Source organism: Entelurus aequoreus, linkage group LG06 (assembly GCF_033978785.1).
Source record: "Entelurus aequoreus isolate RoL-2023_Sb linkage group LG06, RoL_Eaeq_v1.1, whole genome shotgun sequence".
In the NCBI taxonomy this organism is placed as follows: domain Eukaryota; kingdom Metazoa; phylum Chordata; class Actinopteri; order Syngnathiformes; family Syngnathidae; genus Entelurus; species Entelurus aequoreus.
This window is the reverse complement of record NC_084736.1, coordinates 78,943,412-78,964,158: the sequence shown is the minus strand read 5'-3', so window position 1 is coordinate 78,964,158 and position 20,747 is coordinate 78,943,412. Positions and strand designations below refer to the sequence as shown.

The 20,747-nt window shown below is 39.2% G+C and overlaps 1 protein-coding gene across 1 annotated transcript in view; it reads left to right on the top strand.

The window, feature by feature from the left end:
- The window catches only part of LOC133652642 (guanine nucleotide-binding protein subunit beta-like protein 1), a 42,949-nt gene extending 27,696 nt beyond the window's left edge, over positions 1-15,253 (top strand). Inside the window, exons 3-7 of the mRNA XM_062051611.1 lie at positions 901-1,028; positions 3,951-4,076; positions 4,170-4,332; positions 13,824-13,916; positions 15,188-15,253. Coding sequence (XP_061907595.1) covers positions 919-1,028; positions 3,951-4,076; positions 4,170-4,332; positions 13,824-13,916; positions 15,188-15,244 — 549 coding nt within the window. The 5' untranslated portion in view covers positions 901-918 and the 3' untranslated portion in view covers positions 15,245-15,253. The remainder of the gene's footprint in view (positions 1-900; positions 1,029-3,950; positions 4,077-4,169; positions 4,333-13,823; positions 13,917-15,187) is intronic.
- The last annotated feature ends 5,494 nt before the right edge of the window (positions 15,254-20,747 follow it).

The following is a 20,747-nucleotide window of genomic DNA, read 5'->3' as shown; positions in this document are numbered from 1 at the left end:
GATAAAGCTATATAAATATATTTAGATTTGAGTGACGCTTTAGTATAACTAAACGTTATGAAGGTGCTGGAATATTTCATGCTATTATTCAGAGGCAGCCTAAAATGAACCCTTTATTATTCACAACAGAAACGTGTACAATATCTGATTCAGTTCTGATCTGATGAGTTACATTTCTGTGTTATTATTGGTGTATGCTGCACCCCCAATGTCCACAACATGGTGCCAGTATGCTGGTTTTTTTCAATAAAATACTGGAAAGGATAGAAATGTAGTTTGTCTATTTTATCCGATTATTAATCGATTAATCGAAGTAATAATCGACAGATTAATCGATTATCAAATTAATCGTTAGTTGCAGCCCTAATATATATATACATACAGCCCGGCCCCCGACCAAATGTTTTTTTTATTGTAATTTTGAAGAATTTATGAATGTGCATGAACTATTTCTGTTTGAAATGTCACATGTTAAATGTTTAAATATTCTTTTTTTTGTTTTTTTTGTTCTTGTTTTTGAACACTGGCTTTTTGCAGTGTAAAACCAATGAAATGAAAATGGAAGAAATTACATTTTAGATCATTGAGATGTTTTTTCTGCCCCGCAAAGTATATTGCTGTGTCTATGTATTTGAATGTATTTCTAAAGAAACTTGGTTTAAATGTTTCAATGTGTATATTGGTACTTTTTGAGTACATTCAACAGTACCGAGATGATAATAAGAACCGTGAGAATTTTGGCCAAATAACCGGAATATGAAATGTTCATATCGTTACATCCGTAGCACCTTGACTGTATGTCTGATTGAAATCATTTCTTGTCCAGCCCATCATTTATATTCAGAATTTTTCCTCAAACAGCAACAAATAGGGTTTGACACGTTTTCTTTCCTGTTTCAGTGGTAATTAAATAAAGTGATGTCCAGACCTGCTCCATCCCCAATCTACACCCTGAGGGGTGCAGGGGGGCCCATCAACACCCTTCACTTCAGTTGCCATGGAGAGGACACTCCTCTCCTCTTCTCTGGGTAAGATATAGATAGGCCTGATGTCATTTATGCAGTGTAACAAGAAAGGCCATGATGTTATACTTAGCATTAGTTGAGTTTGACCACACATCATTAACCAGCTATTGTGTAGAATATAATCATTTGCTATTTGTAGATATACATGGGAGTGCTGGATTCTGAAGTATTTACCGCATTTTCCGGAACATAGGGTGCACCGACCGATGAATGGTCTATTTTGGATCTTTTTTCATATATAAGGCGCACCGGATTATAGGACGCATTAAAGGAGTCATATTATTTAGTTATTTTTCTATATGTAAAAGACTTCCTTGTGGTCTACATAACATGTAATGGTGATTCTTTGGTCAAAATGTTGCATAGATGATGTTTTACACATCATCTTCAAGCCGCTTTCTGACAGTCGCTTCCGGATGCGCCGTTTTGTGGGCGGGTCTTATTTACGTGGCTCACCTTCGACAGCGTCTTCTCCCCGTCATCTTTGTTGTAGCGGTGCAGTGTTTCCCATAAACTGCCAAGATACCTGTGGCGGTGGGGGCGTGGCTATGGGCGTGGTCACCATGACATCATCCAGTAATTTGCATAATTTACTACAATGATATGATTTTCTCTAAAAAGGCTCAAAAAATGTATACTTACTAATTAATAATAACAGTTTTGTTTTAAACGTCCATCCATCCATCCATTTTACAATATAATTACAACACTTTATGTACATATTTATATACAGATTTGAACAATAAGTTATTCACTGAAATATATTTATTAATTGTGGTTCTTACAAAAAATATATCTTATAAAAATATAAAAGCTAAAATGTCTCTTAAAGCTCTGCCCCTTTAATTAGTGCATACTAAATAATTTAACTTTAGCCTACTACTACAACCATATTATTTACCAGCAACATAAAGTGAAACAGAGGCAGAGGTGTCCTGCCACAGTCAGTAACAAATAAACAGAAAACAGTAGTGGTGGTAGATAGACACAAAGCTTCATCAAACACTTCTCTTTTGTAAAGTAAATCTGAACAGCTGATATGGGCATCTACGTCAACTATATGATTTGCCTGAGAAGCTTGACAGGACACAAAAAAAAAAAAAAATAAATAAAAAATAAAAAAAAAATTCAATAAAAAATGTTTTTTTTTTTGTGGCGGCCTTAATTATTTCGTGGCGGGCCGCAACAAATAAATGAATGTGTGGGAAACACTGCGGTGTAGCGTGCAAGGACGGGAGTGGAAGAAGTGTCAAAAGATGGCGCTAACTGTTTTAATGACATTCAGACTTTACTTCAATCAATAACGGAGCAGCATCTCCTCATCCGGAAACAACAACAACGGCGGAAATGTGTCCCGTGAAAAACCGTCCGACCAGAACTCTCTAATAACTAAAGTTCCTTGGGTGAATAATGTCAACTCACTACACCGGTATGTTTTAGCACTTTCATGGCGAGTTTACTGACAGATATAAGTAAGAACTTTACACTACTTTATATTAGAAATGGCAACAGAGGAGGATGAATGTCACATAACAAGAAGATAGAGAAAAAGAAGAAACTTATCGACTATGGACTACAAAGGCGGACACGCGCAATTTTTCAGGACTTATGCAGACCCCAAATACAGATCGGCCGGTACCAGAAGGTAAGAGAAGTTGCTTTTGCATAATATTGCGAAACAAAACGCTAGATAATATCTTACCTTATACACACACCATAATAATACTCCTATGTTGAAGCACATTAAACGGTGCGGCTTCATAGCTTACCAAAGTCGTACTAAAACATTTTGATTGTTTTTTGAGCGCCGTGTGTAATGTTCAGTGTTTCCCACACATTCATTTATTTGTGGCGGCCCGCCACGAAAGAATTACGTCCGACACAAATAAAAAAAAATATATATATACATTTTTTTTTTTTTTGTCCTGTCCAGCTTCTCAGGCAAATCATATAGTTGATGTAGATGCCCATATAGGCTGTTCAGATTTACTTTACAAAAGAGAAGTGTAGGATTCTTCTCTTGTTGCCTTATTTGTATTTGACTTTATTAAATGTATTTATATTAGAAACACAACATGTGTATATAACAAAGGGTGCAAAGTCTGCAGGCAGTAGGAAACACATGGTTAAGTGTAGGGAGTAAAACTGATGGCAGTCTAAAGTTCAAGATTTTTGGAGCTCTTTGTTCAGTGGATCAGATGTTTGATGAAGCTCTGTGTCTATCTACCACCACTACTGTTTTCTGTTTATTTGTTACTGACTGTGGCAGGACGCCTCTGCCTCTGTTTCACTTTATGTTGCTGGTAAATAATATGGTTGTAGTAGTATAATAATTACTTAGTATGCACTAATTAAAGGGGCAGAGCTTTATGAGACATTTTAGCTTTTATATTTTATAAGATATATTTTTTATAAGAACCACAATTAATACATATATTTCAGTGAATAACTTTTTGTTCAAATCTGTATATAAATATGTACATAAAGTGTTGTAATTATATTGTAAAATGGATGGATGGATGGACGTTTAAAACAAAACTGTTATTATTAATTAGTAAGTATACATTTTTTGAGCCTTTTTAGAGAAAATCATATCATTGTAGTAAATGATTCAAATTACTCGATGATGTCATGGTGACCACGCCCATAGCCACGCCCCCACCGCCACAGGTATCTTGGCAGTTTATGGGAAACACTGATGTTCTATATTTTCAATGGAACATATAAAATGTTGGTGTTTACTTGGGTCATATTGCAGTCTTCACGTATCTCTTGTGGTATTGCTATAGGTCTTTGTTTCGGACGACATCTGAATCCGTACTAAGATGCAAGTCTCGTCATTTAACGCACATCTTTAAGTTTTCCCAGGCAGTCAGATATTGATCTCAACTGTAAGAATAATACGGGGCTTACCTTTGTTTTCAGATCAGGGAAAGGTGCCATCCATATGTGGAATCTCAGCAACAGGAGGGCAGAGAAAATTGTAGACGGTCATTCTGGGAGTTCTGTCATCTGGGTCAACACACTATCCTCCGCGGACACACTCATTAGGTCAGTAGTGATGCCCTTGCTGTTTACGGTTTTGATTCCATTCCAATATTTGATGAGACATCTGCCCCTTTCCTTCTCCTATTGGTGGATAAGTCAGGGAAGAGACATGAGGGTCTGTCTTTGGGACCTGGGCCGAGGTCGCGGTGAGATTGTGGACTCTCTGAGTACAGGCAGCGTTGGATTCTGTCAGTGCTCCTTGCTCGAGACAGGACCGAGGACTTGCCTGCTTGCCTTTGCAGGACAACAAACTGAGGAGGTGAGGCATTGTGCTATTGAAACCCAGTGATACACATGCTGTCCAGGTTGAGTCATGTCATGCCACAGGGCTTTCTGGTAAAGAGACCTAAATAAGTGGAAACAATTAAAATAGCCAAATAAAGCTAATACTAAACCAAAATTACAATAACCTTTCTGGACGTGCCAATTTGAAAAGGTATGATAAGATGGTGGTACATTCTTAACGTTTACATTACATTGTACCTTTGCACCGTCATTGTTCCCAATTATTGCCGTTCTGTTGTCTCATGCATGTGTTTATAGCCACTTTTGCGAAAATTGATACCGAATTGATAAAAGCACAAGTTGATTAAATGTTATTGAAAAATATAAGCCTCAAAACATTGCAACTTTTCCGGCAACTTTAATAATAATAATAATAATAATAGATTTTATTTGTAAAAATCACTTTACATTGAGTAAACAACCTCAAAGAGCTACAGTGTATTAAAAAAAATAAAAATAATAACAAATAAATAAAGATAAAAACTAGAACAGCCAAATAGCTAGAACTAGTATGCATATATCTAAAAAAAGGCTCTTTTAAAAAGAAGGGTTTTTAAGCCTTTTTAAAAAAAAAACATCTACAGTGTATTAAAAAAAATAAAAATAATAACAAATAAATAAAGATAAGAACTAGAACAGACAAATAGCTAGAACTAGTATGCATATATCTAAAAAAAAAAAAAGTTTTTTTTGAAAAGAAGGGTTTTTAAGCCTTTTTTAAAAAAGCATCCACAGTCTGTGGTACCCTCAGGTGGTCAGGGAGAACAACAGAGCAGACAGCTAGCTACGTCGTCCAAGAAAGCCTTTGTTGTTGTTTATTTCTGAAATTATAGTTAATTATTACTATTATTAGTTAGCATTAATCAAAATAGTGTTGTAATTTGACAATGAACCATAAGCATGTGCTTATACTGCCATCTAGTGTCTACTTTTAGATATGTGTGGTATAAAACAAGTACAACATAAATACAGTATTTGCTTTCCAAGTTGTGTTGCAATCCTGTACTTTTTGAGGTTAAGGTTACCAGGAGCGCTTTTGCGAAAATTGATACCGGATTGACAAAAGCACAAGTTGATTAAATGTTATTGAAAAATATAAGCCTCAAAACATTGCAACTTTTCCGGCAACTTTAATAATAATAATAATAATAATAATAGATTTTATTTCTAAAAATCACTTTACATTGAGTAAACAACCTCAAAGAGCTACAGTGTATTAAAAAAAATAAAAATAATAACAAATAAATAAAGATAAAAACTAGAACAGCCAAATAGCTAGAACTAGTATGCATATATCTAAAAAAAAAGTTTTTTTTGAAAAGAAGGGTTTTTAATCCTTTTTTTAAAAAGCATCCACAGTCTGTGGTACCCTCAGGTGGTCAGGGAGAACAACAGAGCAGACAGCTAGCTACGTCGTCCAAGAAAGCCTTTGTTGTTGGTTCTTTCTGAAATTATAGTTAATTATTACTATTATTAGTTAGCATTAATCAAACCAGTGTTGTAATTTGACAATGAACCATAAGCATGTGCTTATACTGCCATCTAGTGTCTACTTTTAAATATGTGTGGTATAAAACAAGTACAACGTAAATACAGTATTTGTTTTCCAATTTGTGTTGCAATCTTGTACTTTTTGAGGTTAAGGTTACCAGGAGCGCTTTTGCGAAAATTGATACCGAATTGACAAAAGCACAAGTTGATTAAATGTTATTGAAAAATATAAACCTCAAAACATTGCAACTTTTCCGGCAACTTTAATAATAATAATAATAATAATAGATTTTATTTGTAAAAATCTCTTTACATTGAGTAATCAACCTCAAAGTGCTACAGTGTATTAAAAATAATAACAAAGGAATAAAGATAAAAACTAGAACAGCCAAATAGCTAGAACTAGTATGCATATATCTAAAAAAATGCTTTTTCAAAAAGAAGGGTTTTTAAGCCTTTTTTAAAACGCATCCACAGTCTGTGGTACCCTCAGGTGGTCAGGGAGAACAACAGAGCAGACAGCTAGCTATGTCGTCCAAGAAAGCCTTTGTTGGTGTTTCTTTCTGAAATTATAATTAATTATTACTATTATTAGTTAGCATTAATCAAAATAGTGTTGTAATTTGACAATGAACCATAAGCATGTGCTTATACTGCCATCTAGTGTCTAATTTTAGATATGTGTGGTATAAAACAAGTACAACATAAATACAGTATTTGTTTTCCAATTTGTGTTGCAATCTTTTTGAGGTTTAGGTTACCAAGAGCACTTTTGCGAAAATTGATACCGAATTGATTAAAAGCACAAGTTGATTAAATGTTATTGAAAAATATAAACCTCAAAACATTGCAACTTTAATAATAATAATAGATTTTATGTGTGAAAAGCACTTTACATTAAGTAAACAACCTCAAAGTGCTACAGTGTATTAGAAAAATAAATTAAAAAAAATAAAACAGCCATAATAGCTAGAACTAGTATGCATATATCTAAAAAAAAAAAAATGGCTTTTTTTTTTTTAAAAGAAGGGTTTTTAAGCCTTTTTTAATAGAATCCACAGTCTGTGGTGCCCTCAGGGGGTCAGGGAGAGTGTTCCACAGACTGGGAGCGGCGGAGCTGCCGCGAATTCAGGCATTTTAGGCCGCAACAATCATACACAGTAATAGTAAGCTGTGATCTGACTGTGCAGCTGTGGTATAAGAACAGCGTTCAATGCATTAGTACTGTGAGAACAAATAAACAGTATCGTTATTTGACTTGTGTGTTGAAAATAGAATTCCTTGACCCGATGAGATTAGCGCTGGATAAAGTCACTGCTGCGTCTAGTAATTCATGCTCAACACCCGTAGGCCTGCAGTGTTTGGTACTGGGCTAGCGTCCGAGTGTGTAAATGGCAGCCAGCTATTCAGACATCTTTTATTGCCTTCAGATTCATGTTACTTGCTATGCCGCGGATGACCCACACTTGAAAGGGACAGAATAGTCACCTGATCCATCCAAACGTGCCTCTGCTAACCCCCATCCAGCGGGCCAGGCATCAGGGCGCCTTTGACTCCAAAGCACCTCAATAATGCCATTGTCCCAATAGACACGGACAGAAACACACTCCTGTGCAACATCCAAGACCCAAGAAGAGGGCCACTGTTGATTTTTGTCTCTGCAGTCTCCACTCAATTACACAGGCATAACCGGCCGAGACAGATGCTTATCAGGCTCAAATATGACACCCCTGAACACATTCAAAAGAAACAATAAATACACACTTGGCCACAGAGTATACACAGTGTTGTCTTTCAGTGCCAAGTGTAAGAATGCAGATTTCTTGAAATATTATTGGCATACTAACAAGACAGTAAAATAACTTTGGTTATTCTTTATTCGTTGTAACGCCTTGCCAGCTTGTTGTGGTGAAAAAAAGATAATTATACCACATAACAGTCAGAATAATGAAACAAAAAAGCATCAGATCACCTTAGACCAGACCTAGGCAAATGAAGGCCCGGGGGCCACATGCGGCCCGTTAAGCTTTTCAATCTGGCCCGCCGGACATTCCCAAATATTTTTTTTAGATCTCTAAGATGAAAACTGTAGCTGCCATTATGATGTGCAGTGATGTTTTCTAATGACCATAAGTCTTCAACTATACTAAGTATTTCAATGGTTGCAATCTGCGCTTTTGCATGATATTTTAGTGACTAGTGTTGTCCTGATACCAATATTATTTCGATACTTTTCGGTACTTTTCGATACTTTTCAAAATAAAGGGAACCAGAAAAAATTGCATTGTTTGCTTTATTTTAACAAAAAATCTTAGGGTGTGGCGGACCAGTACTTTTCAGCGGCGGTATGGTACCGAATATGATTCATTAGTATCGCGGTACTATACTAATACCCGTATACCGTACAACCCTACTAGTTACTATGGTAATCTACGTCACAGCAGCTCAGACGAGGCACCAAGTAGTGTGGGTGGGGAGCGTTTCCACAGAGTGTTTCCAGAGCCTGAAATGTGGGTGTCAGGGACAGATGCGGAAGGAGATTTTTACAAGAAATTTAAAGCTTAGTGATATATCACATATATCAGATTGTAGATGTTTTTTGTTTTTTACCCTTCAGGTTCTTATTTCGCTGTTTGTTGCATTTTTGTTGCATTTGGCTTGATTGTAAAATATGTGTATGGAGAGGGGGTGTGATGTTCATTTGTTGTCAATATTCAGGGTTTTATTGTTAATACATTTCCATTCCGTTTTTAAGGCGGTCTGTCATAACATTTTTAGCATTCAATCAGACATTATTGTGAGGTTTGTATTAGTGTTCCTAAAAATAGATATACCGGCCCCCAGACGCACTTTTTTCTCTAAATTTGTCCCCCGAGTCAAAATAATTGCCCAGGCCTGCCCTAGACTTTGACAAGTCCTTAAAGGGAAACTGCACTTTTTTGGGGAATTTTGCCTATCGTTCACAACCATTATGACGATAGCTGGATTTTTATAAATAAAAGTCCATGTACAGCGGAGCCAATGGGAGGTCTGCTAATTCAGTGTTTTTTAACTTTTTTTGAGCCAAGGCACATTTTTTGCGTTGAAAAATTGCGGAGGCACACCACCAGCAGAAATCATTAAAAAACAAAACTCAAGTTGACAGTAAAAAGTCGTCGTCGCAATTGTTGGATATGACTTTAAAGCATAACCAAGCATGCATCACTATAGCTCTTGTCTCAATGTAGGTGTACTGTCACCACCTGTCACATCACACCCTTACTTATTTGGACTTTTTTTGCTGTTTTCCTGTGTGTAGTGTTTTACTTCTTGTCTTGCGCTCCTATTTTGGTGGCTTTTTGTCTTTTTTGGTATTTTCCTGTAGTAGTTTCATGTCTTCCTTTGAGCCATATTTCCCGCATCTACTTTGTTTTAGCAATCAAGAATAATTTCAGTTGTTTTTCATCCTTCTTCGTGGGGACATTGTTGAATGTCACGTCATGTGACATTCAACAATGTCCCCATTGTACATTGTGGAGGCCGTCTTTGCTCCACAGTAAGTCTTTGCTGTCGTCCAGCATTCTGTTTTTGTTTACTTTGTAGCCAGTTCAGTTTTAGTCTCGTTCTGCATAGCCTTCCCTAAGCTTCAATGCCTTTTCTTAAGGGGACTCACCTTTTGTTTATTTAAGCATTAGACACCTTTTTACCTGCACACTGCCTCCAGCTGTTTCCCACATCTACAAAGCAATTAGCTACCGGCTGCCACCTACTGATATGGAAGAGTATTACACGGTTACTCTGCCGAGCTCTAGACAGCACCGACACTCAACAACAGCACATAATTTGCAGACTATAATTACTGGTTTGCAAATATACAAATATGTATTCTAGATCATAAATCATGCATCTCACCTGGACATGAGAAGTCTGAGGAGCTAATCCCACAAGTTGGTACACTTTGACGGCCATTTAGGGCCCGGAAATGGCGAGAAAGACACGGAAAGTGAGTGTGGACTTTTGGATTGTATTTCAAGTGCCTTTTGATCGTATTTATTTAATATTTATATTGCAAAATAAGCACATCTATTGTCATGTCTCTTGTAATGATTGTGAACGATAGGCAAAATTCCAAAACAAGTGCAGTTCCCCTTTAAGAATCACTTTATTAGGCATGCAGAGGTGCTGGGCAGAAAAACACACGGATTGCCAAAAGGGCGGTTAAAGTGAGGATTTAGTAGAAATGTTTAGACAATATATTGCCAAAAATATTTGGCCAGCTGCCTTTACTCACATATGAACTTGAAGTGCCATCCCATGGAATTGTCCAAAATGTTTTGGTATCCTGGAGCATCTCAGTCTCCATTCTAATTCATCCCAGAGGTGTTCTATCGGGTTCAGGTCAGGACTCTGTGCAGGCCAGTCAAGTACATCCACACCAGACTCTGTCATCCATGTCTTTATAGACCTTGCTTCCTGGACTGGTGCACAGTCATGTTGGAAGAAGAAGGGGGCCCGCTCCAAACGGTTCCCACAAAGTTGGGAGCATGGAATTGTCCAAAAATGTTTGGTATCCTAGAGCATTCAAAGTTCCTTTCACTGGAACTAAGGGGACCAAGCCCAACTCCTGAAAAACCAACCCCACACCATAATTCCTCCTCCACCAAATTTCACACTCGGGACAATGCAGTCGGAAATGTAGCGTTCTCCTGGCAACCTCCAAACCCAGACTGGTCCATCAGATCGCCAGATGGAAAAGCGTGATTCATCAGTCCAGAGAAGGCGTCTCCACTGCTCTAGAGTCCAGTGGCGACATGCTTTACACCAGTGGTCCCCAACCACCGGTCCGCGGACCGATTGGTACCGGGCCGCACAAGAATTTTTTTTTTTTTTTTTTAAAATGAAATCAACGTAAAAAACACAATATATACATTCTATATCAATATAGATCAATACAGCCTGCAGGGATACAGTCCGTAAGCACACATGATTGTATATATTTATGTTAAAAAAAATTTTTTTTTTTTTTAAATACACCCCTCCCCGCCCCCCACCGGTCCTTGGGACAAATTTTCAAGCGTTGACCGGTCTGCAGCTACAAAAAGGTTGGGGACCACTGCTTTACACCACTGCATCCCACCCTTTGCATTGGACTCGGTGATGTGTGGCTTAGATGCAGCTGCTCAGCCATGGAAACCCATTCCATGAAGCTCTCTGCGTACTGTACGTGGGCTAATTGGAGCTCTGCAGCAACCGACTGTGCAGAAAGTCTTTGGACTGTGCGCTTCAGCATCCGCTGACCCCTCTCTGTCAGTTTACGTGGCCTACCACTTGGTGGCTGAGTTGCTGTTGTTCCCAAACTCTTAATTTTTCTTATTATAAAGTTGACATTGGAATATTTAGGAGCGAGGGGATTTCACGACTGGATTTATTGCACAGGTGGCATCCTATGACTGAGAGCGGCCCATTCTCTCACAAATGTTTGTAGAAACAGTCTCCATGCCTAAGTGATTAGGACACCTGATTCTCATCATTTGGATGGGTGGCCAAATACTTTTGGTATTATTATAGGTATGCTTGCATAGCTATTAGCTTCACCCCTGGCCTTGTTTGAAGCAATGCATTCATCAGAAATGGGTCAGGCTACAGCTGGATTTACTATGAACAGGGAGATGGATGGTGCAACACTGTTTCCTACAAAACATCTGATCTGCGGATGTCCTGGAACCCAAAATGACAGCTTCAGGTTGCAGCTTGGATTTGGTTGTGTATTTTAAAATTCAGGCAATCAAATTAAGCAGTTTACACAATCTTTGTATGTACGACTGTGTATGAACGGGTCTGAAAATATGAACACATCTATGCAAAGGCACGATGATGTGTAACAACTTAATTTCTGGAACCGTAAAGGAAAATACTTGTTTACATGAGACTTGCACTCAACCATTAAATGTTTTTGCATATGCACTTTTGTCAGTAAAACCCTGCAAAAAAAAATTATAATGGTTGAGCGTAAATGACTATATATTGCATTATGACAGTTAGGGCTGCGCGATATGGCCATTTATTAATATCTCCATATTTTTAGGCCATGTCACGATACACGATATATATCTCCATATTTTGCCTTAGCCTTGAATGAACACTTGATACATATAATCACAGCAGTATGATGATTCTATGTGTCTACATTAAAACATTCTTCTTCATACTGCATTAATATATGCTCATTTTAAACTTTCATGCAGAGAGAGAAGTCACAACTAAGTCAATTTAACAAAAGTGTATTTATTAAACAGTTATTAAGCAGTGGCACAAATTTCCAAAACAGAAAGTGCAAGATTATCAACACTAAATTAAAGTGCACTTTTTGCACGGAACGCCACTACAATAGTTTAAAACAAACAAAGTGCACTTTTGTGCATGATGTCACACAAGATATTTCAATAACTGTCTACTTATACTTATTTGTAAAAAGCACTTTACATGGAGTAAACAACCTCAAAGTGCTACAGTGTATTAAAAAAAAAGAAAAAGTTAAAAAATAATAAATAGCAATAAAAACTAGAACAGCCAAATAGCTAAAACTAGTATGCATATATCTAAAAAAAAAAGAAGCATTTTTTTTTTAAAAAGAAGGGTTTTTAAGCCTTTTTTAAAAGCATCCACAGTCTGTGGTGCCCTCAGGTGGTCAGGGTTTAATTACTTAATTATAATTAATTCTTCCTCCATATGTTACCAGATTCGCACCTTCTCTCTCTCTCCTGTATTACCACTCATGTCGCTACCTCTCTGCTCCGCGGGAGCGTGTGACGTTTGCACACGTGACGTGTGCAAAAAGGTGCGCTTGATTTACGTCTCTGTGAGAAGGAGGGACAAGAAAGAGTGGGGAACGCATGCAGTGTAATGCCCGCAGCTAAAAGCAACTGCGTGAGAACGTATACTCGAATATCACGATATACAGTAATTTCCGGACTATAAGCCGCACCTGACTATAAGCCGCACCAGCTAAATTTAGGGGAAAATACAGATTGCTCCATATATAAGCCGCACCCGACTATAAGCCGCAGGGTTTTGATGTGTAATTAGCGTAGTATATAGGGGTTCCTGCTACCACGGAGGGGATTGTCGGGACAGAGATGACTGTTTGGGAACGCAAAGCGTCCCATTTATTAACAATAAATCTTTCAATCATTCAATCAAACTTTCACATCTTTGACATGGCGAGCAGCATTCGTGCAGAGTACAAATAATACAACGGTGCAAAGTAATACAAAGTGCTCGCCTGTACGTTATCAAAATAACCAGCCTACCGGTATATGAAAGGTCAGTCTTTAATCATTGTGTCATCGTCTTCCTCCTGCGTACTAAAACCACCGAAATCCTCTTCGTCGGTGTCGGAGAAGAGCAGGCCGTAAATAAGCCGCAGGGACCAGAACGAGGGGAAAAAATAGCGGCTTATAGTCTGGAAATTACGGTAGTATGCATATACTAAAAAAAAAAAAGAGTATTTTTTAAAAAGAAGTGTTTTTAAGCCTTTTTTAAAAGCATCCACAGTCTGTGGTGCCCTCAGGTGGTCAGGGTTTAATTACTTAATTATAATTAATTCTTCCTCCATATGTTACCAGATTCGCACCTTCTCTCTCTCTCTCGTATTACCACTCGCACCGCACCGTCAGCATCACAGCTAAAGTTACCATGTCGCTACCTCTCTGCTCCGCGGGAGCGTGTGACGTTTGCACAGGTGACGTGTGCAAAAAGGTGCGCTTGATTTACGTCTCTGTGAGAAGGAGAGACAAGAAAGAGTGGGGAACGCATGCAGTGTAATGCCCAAAGCTAAAAGCAACTCAAGAGCACGTATATCACGATATAGTCATTTTCTATATCGCACAGAGACAAAAATCGAGTATATTCCATATATCGCCCAGCCCTAATGACAGTTAAGCATAATGTGCACTTTACAGAACGACTAAAGTAACTGTATCCTGCTTTCTGCAGATCAATATTGTGGAGCTGCCCAGTAAGGCTCCAGTGTGCACCTTGGTACCCGATGCCAAGTTGGGGATGGTCATGTGTGTCAAGATGTGGCAGGTAAGCACCCAGACAATTTTCAAATTGTGGCATTTGTATCTGTTGGTGTCAGGTTCAAACACTGATGACATCTAATAATCAGACAAGAAGCATGGAATCATGCAGAGACAGAGTTCAATTTAGCTCATGAGTATTCTAGTTACAGATCCAAACTACGTTCTAAAAGTCAAGCCTGCGTGCTTCCTCTATTTATTTGGAAGGTCCCTGTTACATCACTGAAGCTGTCGCTGAAGGAAGGGGGTAATCTCGACAACTCCAGTTAGACAAAATATATGATTATAGAATATTTTCCGCACCATAAGCCGCCCCGTGTTGTAAGCTGCACCTTCAATGAATGGCATATTTCAAAACTTTGTTTACCTATTAGCCGCCCCGTGTTATTAGCCGCACCTACGCTACGCTAAAGGGAATGTCAAAAAAAGTCAGATAGGTCAGTCAAACTTTAAAGGCCTACTGAAATGATTTTTTTTAATTTAAACGGGGATAGCAGATCCATTCTATGTGTCATACTTGATCATTTCGCGACATTGCCATATTTTTGCTGAAAGGATTTAGTAGAGAAAATCGACGATAAAGTTCGCAACTTTTGCTCGCTGATAAAAAAAAAAGCCTTGCCTGTACAGGAAGTAGCGTGACGTCACAGGAGCTAGTATTCCTCACAATTCCCCGTTGTTTACAATGGAGCGAGAGAGATTCGGACCGAGAAAGTGACGATTACCCCATTAATTTGAGCGAGGATGAAAGATTCGTGGATGAGGAACGTTACAGTGAATGACTTGAGAGGCAGCGATGCACGTATCTTTTTTCGCTCTGACCGTAACTTAGGTACAAGCTGGCTCATTGGATTCCACACTCTCCTTTTTCTATTGTGGATCACAGAATTGTATTTTAAACCACCTCGGATACTATATCCTCTTGAAAATGAGAGTCGAGAATGCGAAATGGACATTCAGTGCCTTTTATCTCCACGACAATACATCGGCGAAATGCTTTAGCTACGAGCTAACGTGATAGCATCTTGCTTTAACTGCATATAGAAACAAAAGAAATAAACCCCTGACTGGAAGGATAGATAGAAAATCAACAATACTATTAAACCGTGGACATGTAAATACACGGTTAATGCTTTCCAGGCTGGCGAAGGTTAACAATGCTGTGCTAACGACGCCATTGAAGCTAACTTAACAGAGCTATGCTAAAAACATTAGCTCTCCACCTACGCCAGCCAGCCCTCATTTGCTCATCAACACCCGTGCTCACCTGCGTTCCAGCGATCGGCAGAAGGACGAAGGACTTCACCCGATGCGTTTGGCGGCCCGGAGACGTAGGAAGTCAAGGTGAAGTCGGCGGCTAGCGCGGCTAGCGCTCCAACTAAGTCCTCCTGGTTGTGTTGCTGTAGTCCGCTGCTAATACACTGATCCCACCTACAACTGTCTTCTTTGCAGCCTTCATTGTTCATTAAAAAAATTGCAAAAGATGTCCAGAATACTGTGGAATTATGAAATGAAAACAGAGCTTTTTGTATAGGATTCTACGGGGTACCATAACTTCCGTTACTCGGACTTCGTCACGCGCATACGTCATCATACCGCGATGTTTCAGCCGGATATTTCCCGGGAATTTTAAAATGTCACTTTATAAGTTAACCCGGCCGTATTGGCATGTGTTGCAATGTTAAGATGTCATCATTGATATATAAACTATCAGACTGCGTGGTCGCTAGTAGTGGCTTTCAGTAGGCCTTTAATAATATATTACAAACCAGCGTTCTAACAACTCTGTTCACTCCCAAAATGTAATGTGCAAATGTGCAATCACAAAAATAGTAACACTCAAAATAGTGCAGAGCAATAGCAACATCAATAACTCAACGTTGCTCATACGTTAGTGTCACACAACACACAAAATAAACATTTAAAGCTCACTTTCTGAAGTTATTACTCATCCACAAATCCCTCGAATTCTTCTTCTTCGGTGTGCTTCACTTGTTTTTTGACACCATCTGTGAAGTGGACGCGCATGCAGTCGTAGATCAACAGGGACGTAGCTGCGTGAAAAAAGTCACCCGGTCTCTTCGCTCATTTTTTCTTCATCCATCCATCCCTTCGAGTTACATTTATGATGACGCCGGCTGGAAAGTTCTCTTTTGACAAGGTCTTCCTTTTGAATATCACCGTGGGTGGAAGTTTCTGGCCGTTAGCATGGCAAGCTAGAACCACGGTGAAGGACGACTTCTCATTCCCTGTGGTGCGAATATTCACCGTACGTGCTCCCGTTGTATCCACAGTGCGGTTCACAGGAATATCAGAAGTCAGTGGAACCTTGTACGCGTGTCTCTTAGTAGGAGACATTTTGTGGTCTTTACAGAAACACACAAATGAAATGAAACGTCATATCCGCGCACTTCTTCTTCTACGGGGGCGGGTGCTCACCTTGGCGGTTGCTTACAGTAGAAGAAGAAGCGCTTCCTCTTCTATGGGGGCGGTTGCTTACCGTAGAAGAAGAAGCGCTTCCTCTTCTACGGGGAAAAAAAGATGGCGGCTGTTTACCGTAGTTGCGAGACCTAAACTTTATGAAAATCAATATTAATATTAATCCATATACCGTATTTCCTTGAATTGGCGCCGGGAATATGGTATTCGCATGCCTCGAATTACAGCCGGGTCAAACTAGTTTCGCAAAATAAATAGCGCATGCTTGGCACTTCCGCCAGGTCAAATATGAGTCATTAAATGACTCCCGCCTCCTGGTGGTAGAGGGCGCTAGTGATCCTTCTTGCGACTGCTGGTACTGCAGAAGAGTGCTGCAGAAGAAGACAACCGGCAGCAAGAGTGCGCAGCCATTGTTTGCTTGGACTTTTACCATGGAGGATTACATATCTAGAATAAAACCGTTTTCTAAACTGGACTTTCAATCGAAGCAGGAGGTAATACTTAAAAGGAAGATCTCCATCGAGACAGAGAGACTTTTAAAACTGAAGAAAGATAAGGAAGACTTCTATATCAATGCTTTTCTTCAAAAGGAGCTGGCATGGAGTCATTTATACCTAAAGGTAAGACAATATTAACGTTTTTTTTATTGAATGTGCTTTTCATGATAAGGTAAGCGCCGGAGTGAGAAGAGGTTTTAAAATAAGTAGCGCATGCTTGGCCATCCCGCAGGCTTCTGGTAAGCGCCGGAGTGACAGGAGGTTTTAAATTAATTAGCGCCCCTGCGGCTATTCAAGGAAATACGGTATAAAGCGCACCGGGTTATTAACCGCGCTGTCAGCTTTTGAGAAAAATTGTGGTTTTTAGGTGCGGCTTATGGTGCGGAAAATACGGTAAATGAAAATTAGTTGACGCAGGTCATATCCCCTTGTCTCTGCTCTGTCTGCGTCACGGCGGTGTTCGGCCTTGGCAGTCAGCAGGCCGAGTCTGGACACAACACTGATAAAGACGCCTGGCAATCTTTTGGACTGCCAGCTTTGCACAGATACAAAAATGCCACTTCAGCACAATTGACAATAATTTATAGCAACGGCCCTTAAGCATAAAGTTATGATGATAATATATACATAATTATTCTAACAGTTGGGTTTAGGGGTTTCCCCACTGTAGATTTTGTGTGTTTTTTTTACTATTTCCTCACTGTTTTTTTTATACAGTGTGCTTTAATGTGATTGGCCACCAATACATAACAAGGGGCACTAACAGGAAAGTCAACAAAAAATGCACGTGCAATACGTGGCACATAATTTACAACCCGACAGCTCATCCTGGGATCCTTTTTCCAAGCATTTCTTCTTAGCTGGCAGAGAGTCCCAACACTGTAATTAAAGTGTTTGGAATGGCTAGGGAGTTCTCAGCTATATATCAGCCTGCAGCTGTACATCCAATCTGATCCCAGCGCAAGTTTGATTCCTGTTTTGTAAATTAACGAGCCCCTGTAATTATTTTCGTGGTTAATAATTACCGTGTTTGAGCTTTCAAGGGGGGTTGTCCTGAGCACATGCTGAATTTTATTTAAATAAATAAATCAAACACATCTAACATGTATCCTTATTTTTGTTACCGGTAAATATACAGTTGCACACATAGAAATTGCATTTGTTTGAAAAAATCATAATGGCCAATAAAAACATTTTTTAAATAGTTTAAGCATTGTTGGTTTATTGCAAAACATTGCTTAATCCTGCTGTTTAGCATCCTTGCAAAATCAGAGGATCTACAATGTGGGGATGAATTTAATAATTTAATTATGGATGCAATTGTGTATATATATATACACTACCGTTCAAAAGTTTGGGGTCACCCAAACAATTTTGTGGAATAGCCTTCATTTCTAAGAACAAGAATAGACTGTCGAGTTTCACATGAAAGTTCTCTTTTTCTGGCCATTTTGAGCGTTTAATTGACCCCACAAATGTGATGCTCCAGAAACTCAGTCTGCTCAAAGGAAGGTCAGTTGTGTAGCTTCTGTAACGAGCTAAACTGTTTTCAGATGTGTGAACATGATTGCACAAGGGTTTTCTAATCATCAATTAGCCTCCTGAGCCAATGAGCAAACACATTGTACCGTTAGAACACTAGAGTGATAGTTGCTGGAAATGGGCCTCTATACACCTATGTAGATATTGCACCCAAAACCAGACATTTGCAGCTAGAATAGTCATTTACCACATTAGCAATGTATAGAGTGTATTTCTTTAAAGTTAAGACTAGTTTAAAGTTATCTTCATTTTCCTTCAAAAATAAGGACATTTAAATGTGACCCCAAACTTTTGAACGGTAGTGTATATATATATATATATATACAGTATTTTGAAAACTTTTGGTCTCTCCGTGAAAGTATAGATGGGACAAAATAAGTAATTGGAGGTTGTTTAGTAAAAAAGCAAGGCAGGGTTTCCCGCAGCGCTTTGTTGTTAAGGCGGCCGCCTTAACAACAAAGAGCCACCGCCTAAACTAACGTCTTAACAAGCTGCTACGCTTCGTTCTGCCTCTGTCAGTACGTCTCTGCAGCACCCAGCATTGTCCCACCCACAGAGCCATCTGATTGGTAACACGCAGAGCGGTAACAGCCAATCAGCAGTGCGTATTCAGAGACCCACTTTTAACTCTTTTTTTTCAAACTTTTATTACAAACGCTTACTTACAGTAAGTCATTAATTTGACTTAGTAAGTCATTATTTTGACTTAGTAAATTAGTACGTCAAAATATTGACTTACTAAGTCATAATAATGACATACTTAGTATCTCAGGTCACTAGGACTTTTTTGTGTATTGTTTTTACTTTACGGAAAAAATATCGAGATATATATATATATAGTATATCGGCATTCAGCATACGGAGCGGAAAACACAACCAAAAATTGTAGGCTTCCTCACACGACGAAGTCGGCCTACTTCACCACAGTCTGTAGTCTATTGCCCCCCCCCCCCCCCCCCCACTCACCCCCACCCCCCCAGGCTGTGGTGGCAGCGATGAGATGGCGACGTGATGGCGACAGGCCGAGTTACGCTGTTCCTTACACCCGCCCACCCTCTCCCTCCCCCCCGGAGAGACACCACCTTAACTGACACATATTCTGGGGGAAACACTGCAAGGTGTGAATGGTATTTACTAAATAACTTCTCTTAACTTAAAGGCCTACTGAAATTTTTTATTTTTATTTAAACGGGAATAGCAGATCCATTCTATGTGTCATACTTGATCATTTCGCGATATTGCCATATTTTTGCTGAAAGGATTTAGTAGAGAAAATCGACGGTAAAGTTCGCAACTTTTGCTCCCTGATAAAAAAAGCCTTGCCTGTACCGGAAGTAGCGTGACGTCACAGGAGCTAGTATTCCTCACAATTTTCCTTTGTTTACAATGGAGCGAGAGAGATTCGGACCGAGAAAGTGACGATTACCCCATTAATTTGAGCGAGGATGAAAGATTCGTAGATGAGGAACGTTACAGTGAAGGACTTGAGAGGCAGTGATGGACGTATCTTTTTTCGCTCTGACCGTAACTTAGGTACAAGCTGGCTCATTGGATTCCACACTCTCTCCTTTTTCTATTGTAGATCACAGATTTGTATTTTAAACCACCTCGGATACTATATCCTCTTGAAAATGAGAGTCGAGAAGGCGAAATGGACATTTAAAGTGACTTTTATCTCCAAGACAATACATCGGTGACACACTTAGCTACTGAGCTAACGTGATAGCATCGTTCTCAAATGAAGATAGAAACAAAAGAAATAAACCCCTGACTGGAAGGATAGACAGAAGATCAACAATACTATTAAACCATGGACATGTAACTACACGGTTAAAAATTCTCAGCCTGGTAAGGCTTAACAATGCTGTTGCTAACGACGCTAAGGCTAATTTAGCAACTTAGCAACCGGACCTCACAGAACTATGATAAAACATTAGCGCTCCACCTACGCCAGCCAGCCCTCATCTTCCCGTCAACAGCCGTGCTCACCTGCGTTCCAGCGATCAACGGCGCGACGAAGGACTTCATCCGTGGGTTTGGCGGCAAGCATCGGCTAGGCGTAGTAAGTAGTCCTTGTTGTGTTGCTGTAAGTATTGTACTTAGCCGCTAAGACACCGATCGATCCCACCTACAACGTTCTTCTTTGCAGCCTCCATTGTTCATTAAACAAATTGCAAAAGATTCACCAACACAGATGTCCAGAATACTGTGGAATTTTGTCGAAGAAAACAGAGCTTTGTGTATTGTGTCCAATAGGGCCCAAAGACTTCCGTGCATTTTGTGACGTCACGCGCATAAATCATATCCAAAGGAGTTTTTCAACCGGAAGTGTGGCGGGAATTTTAAAATGTCACTTTATA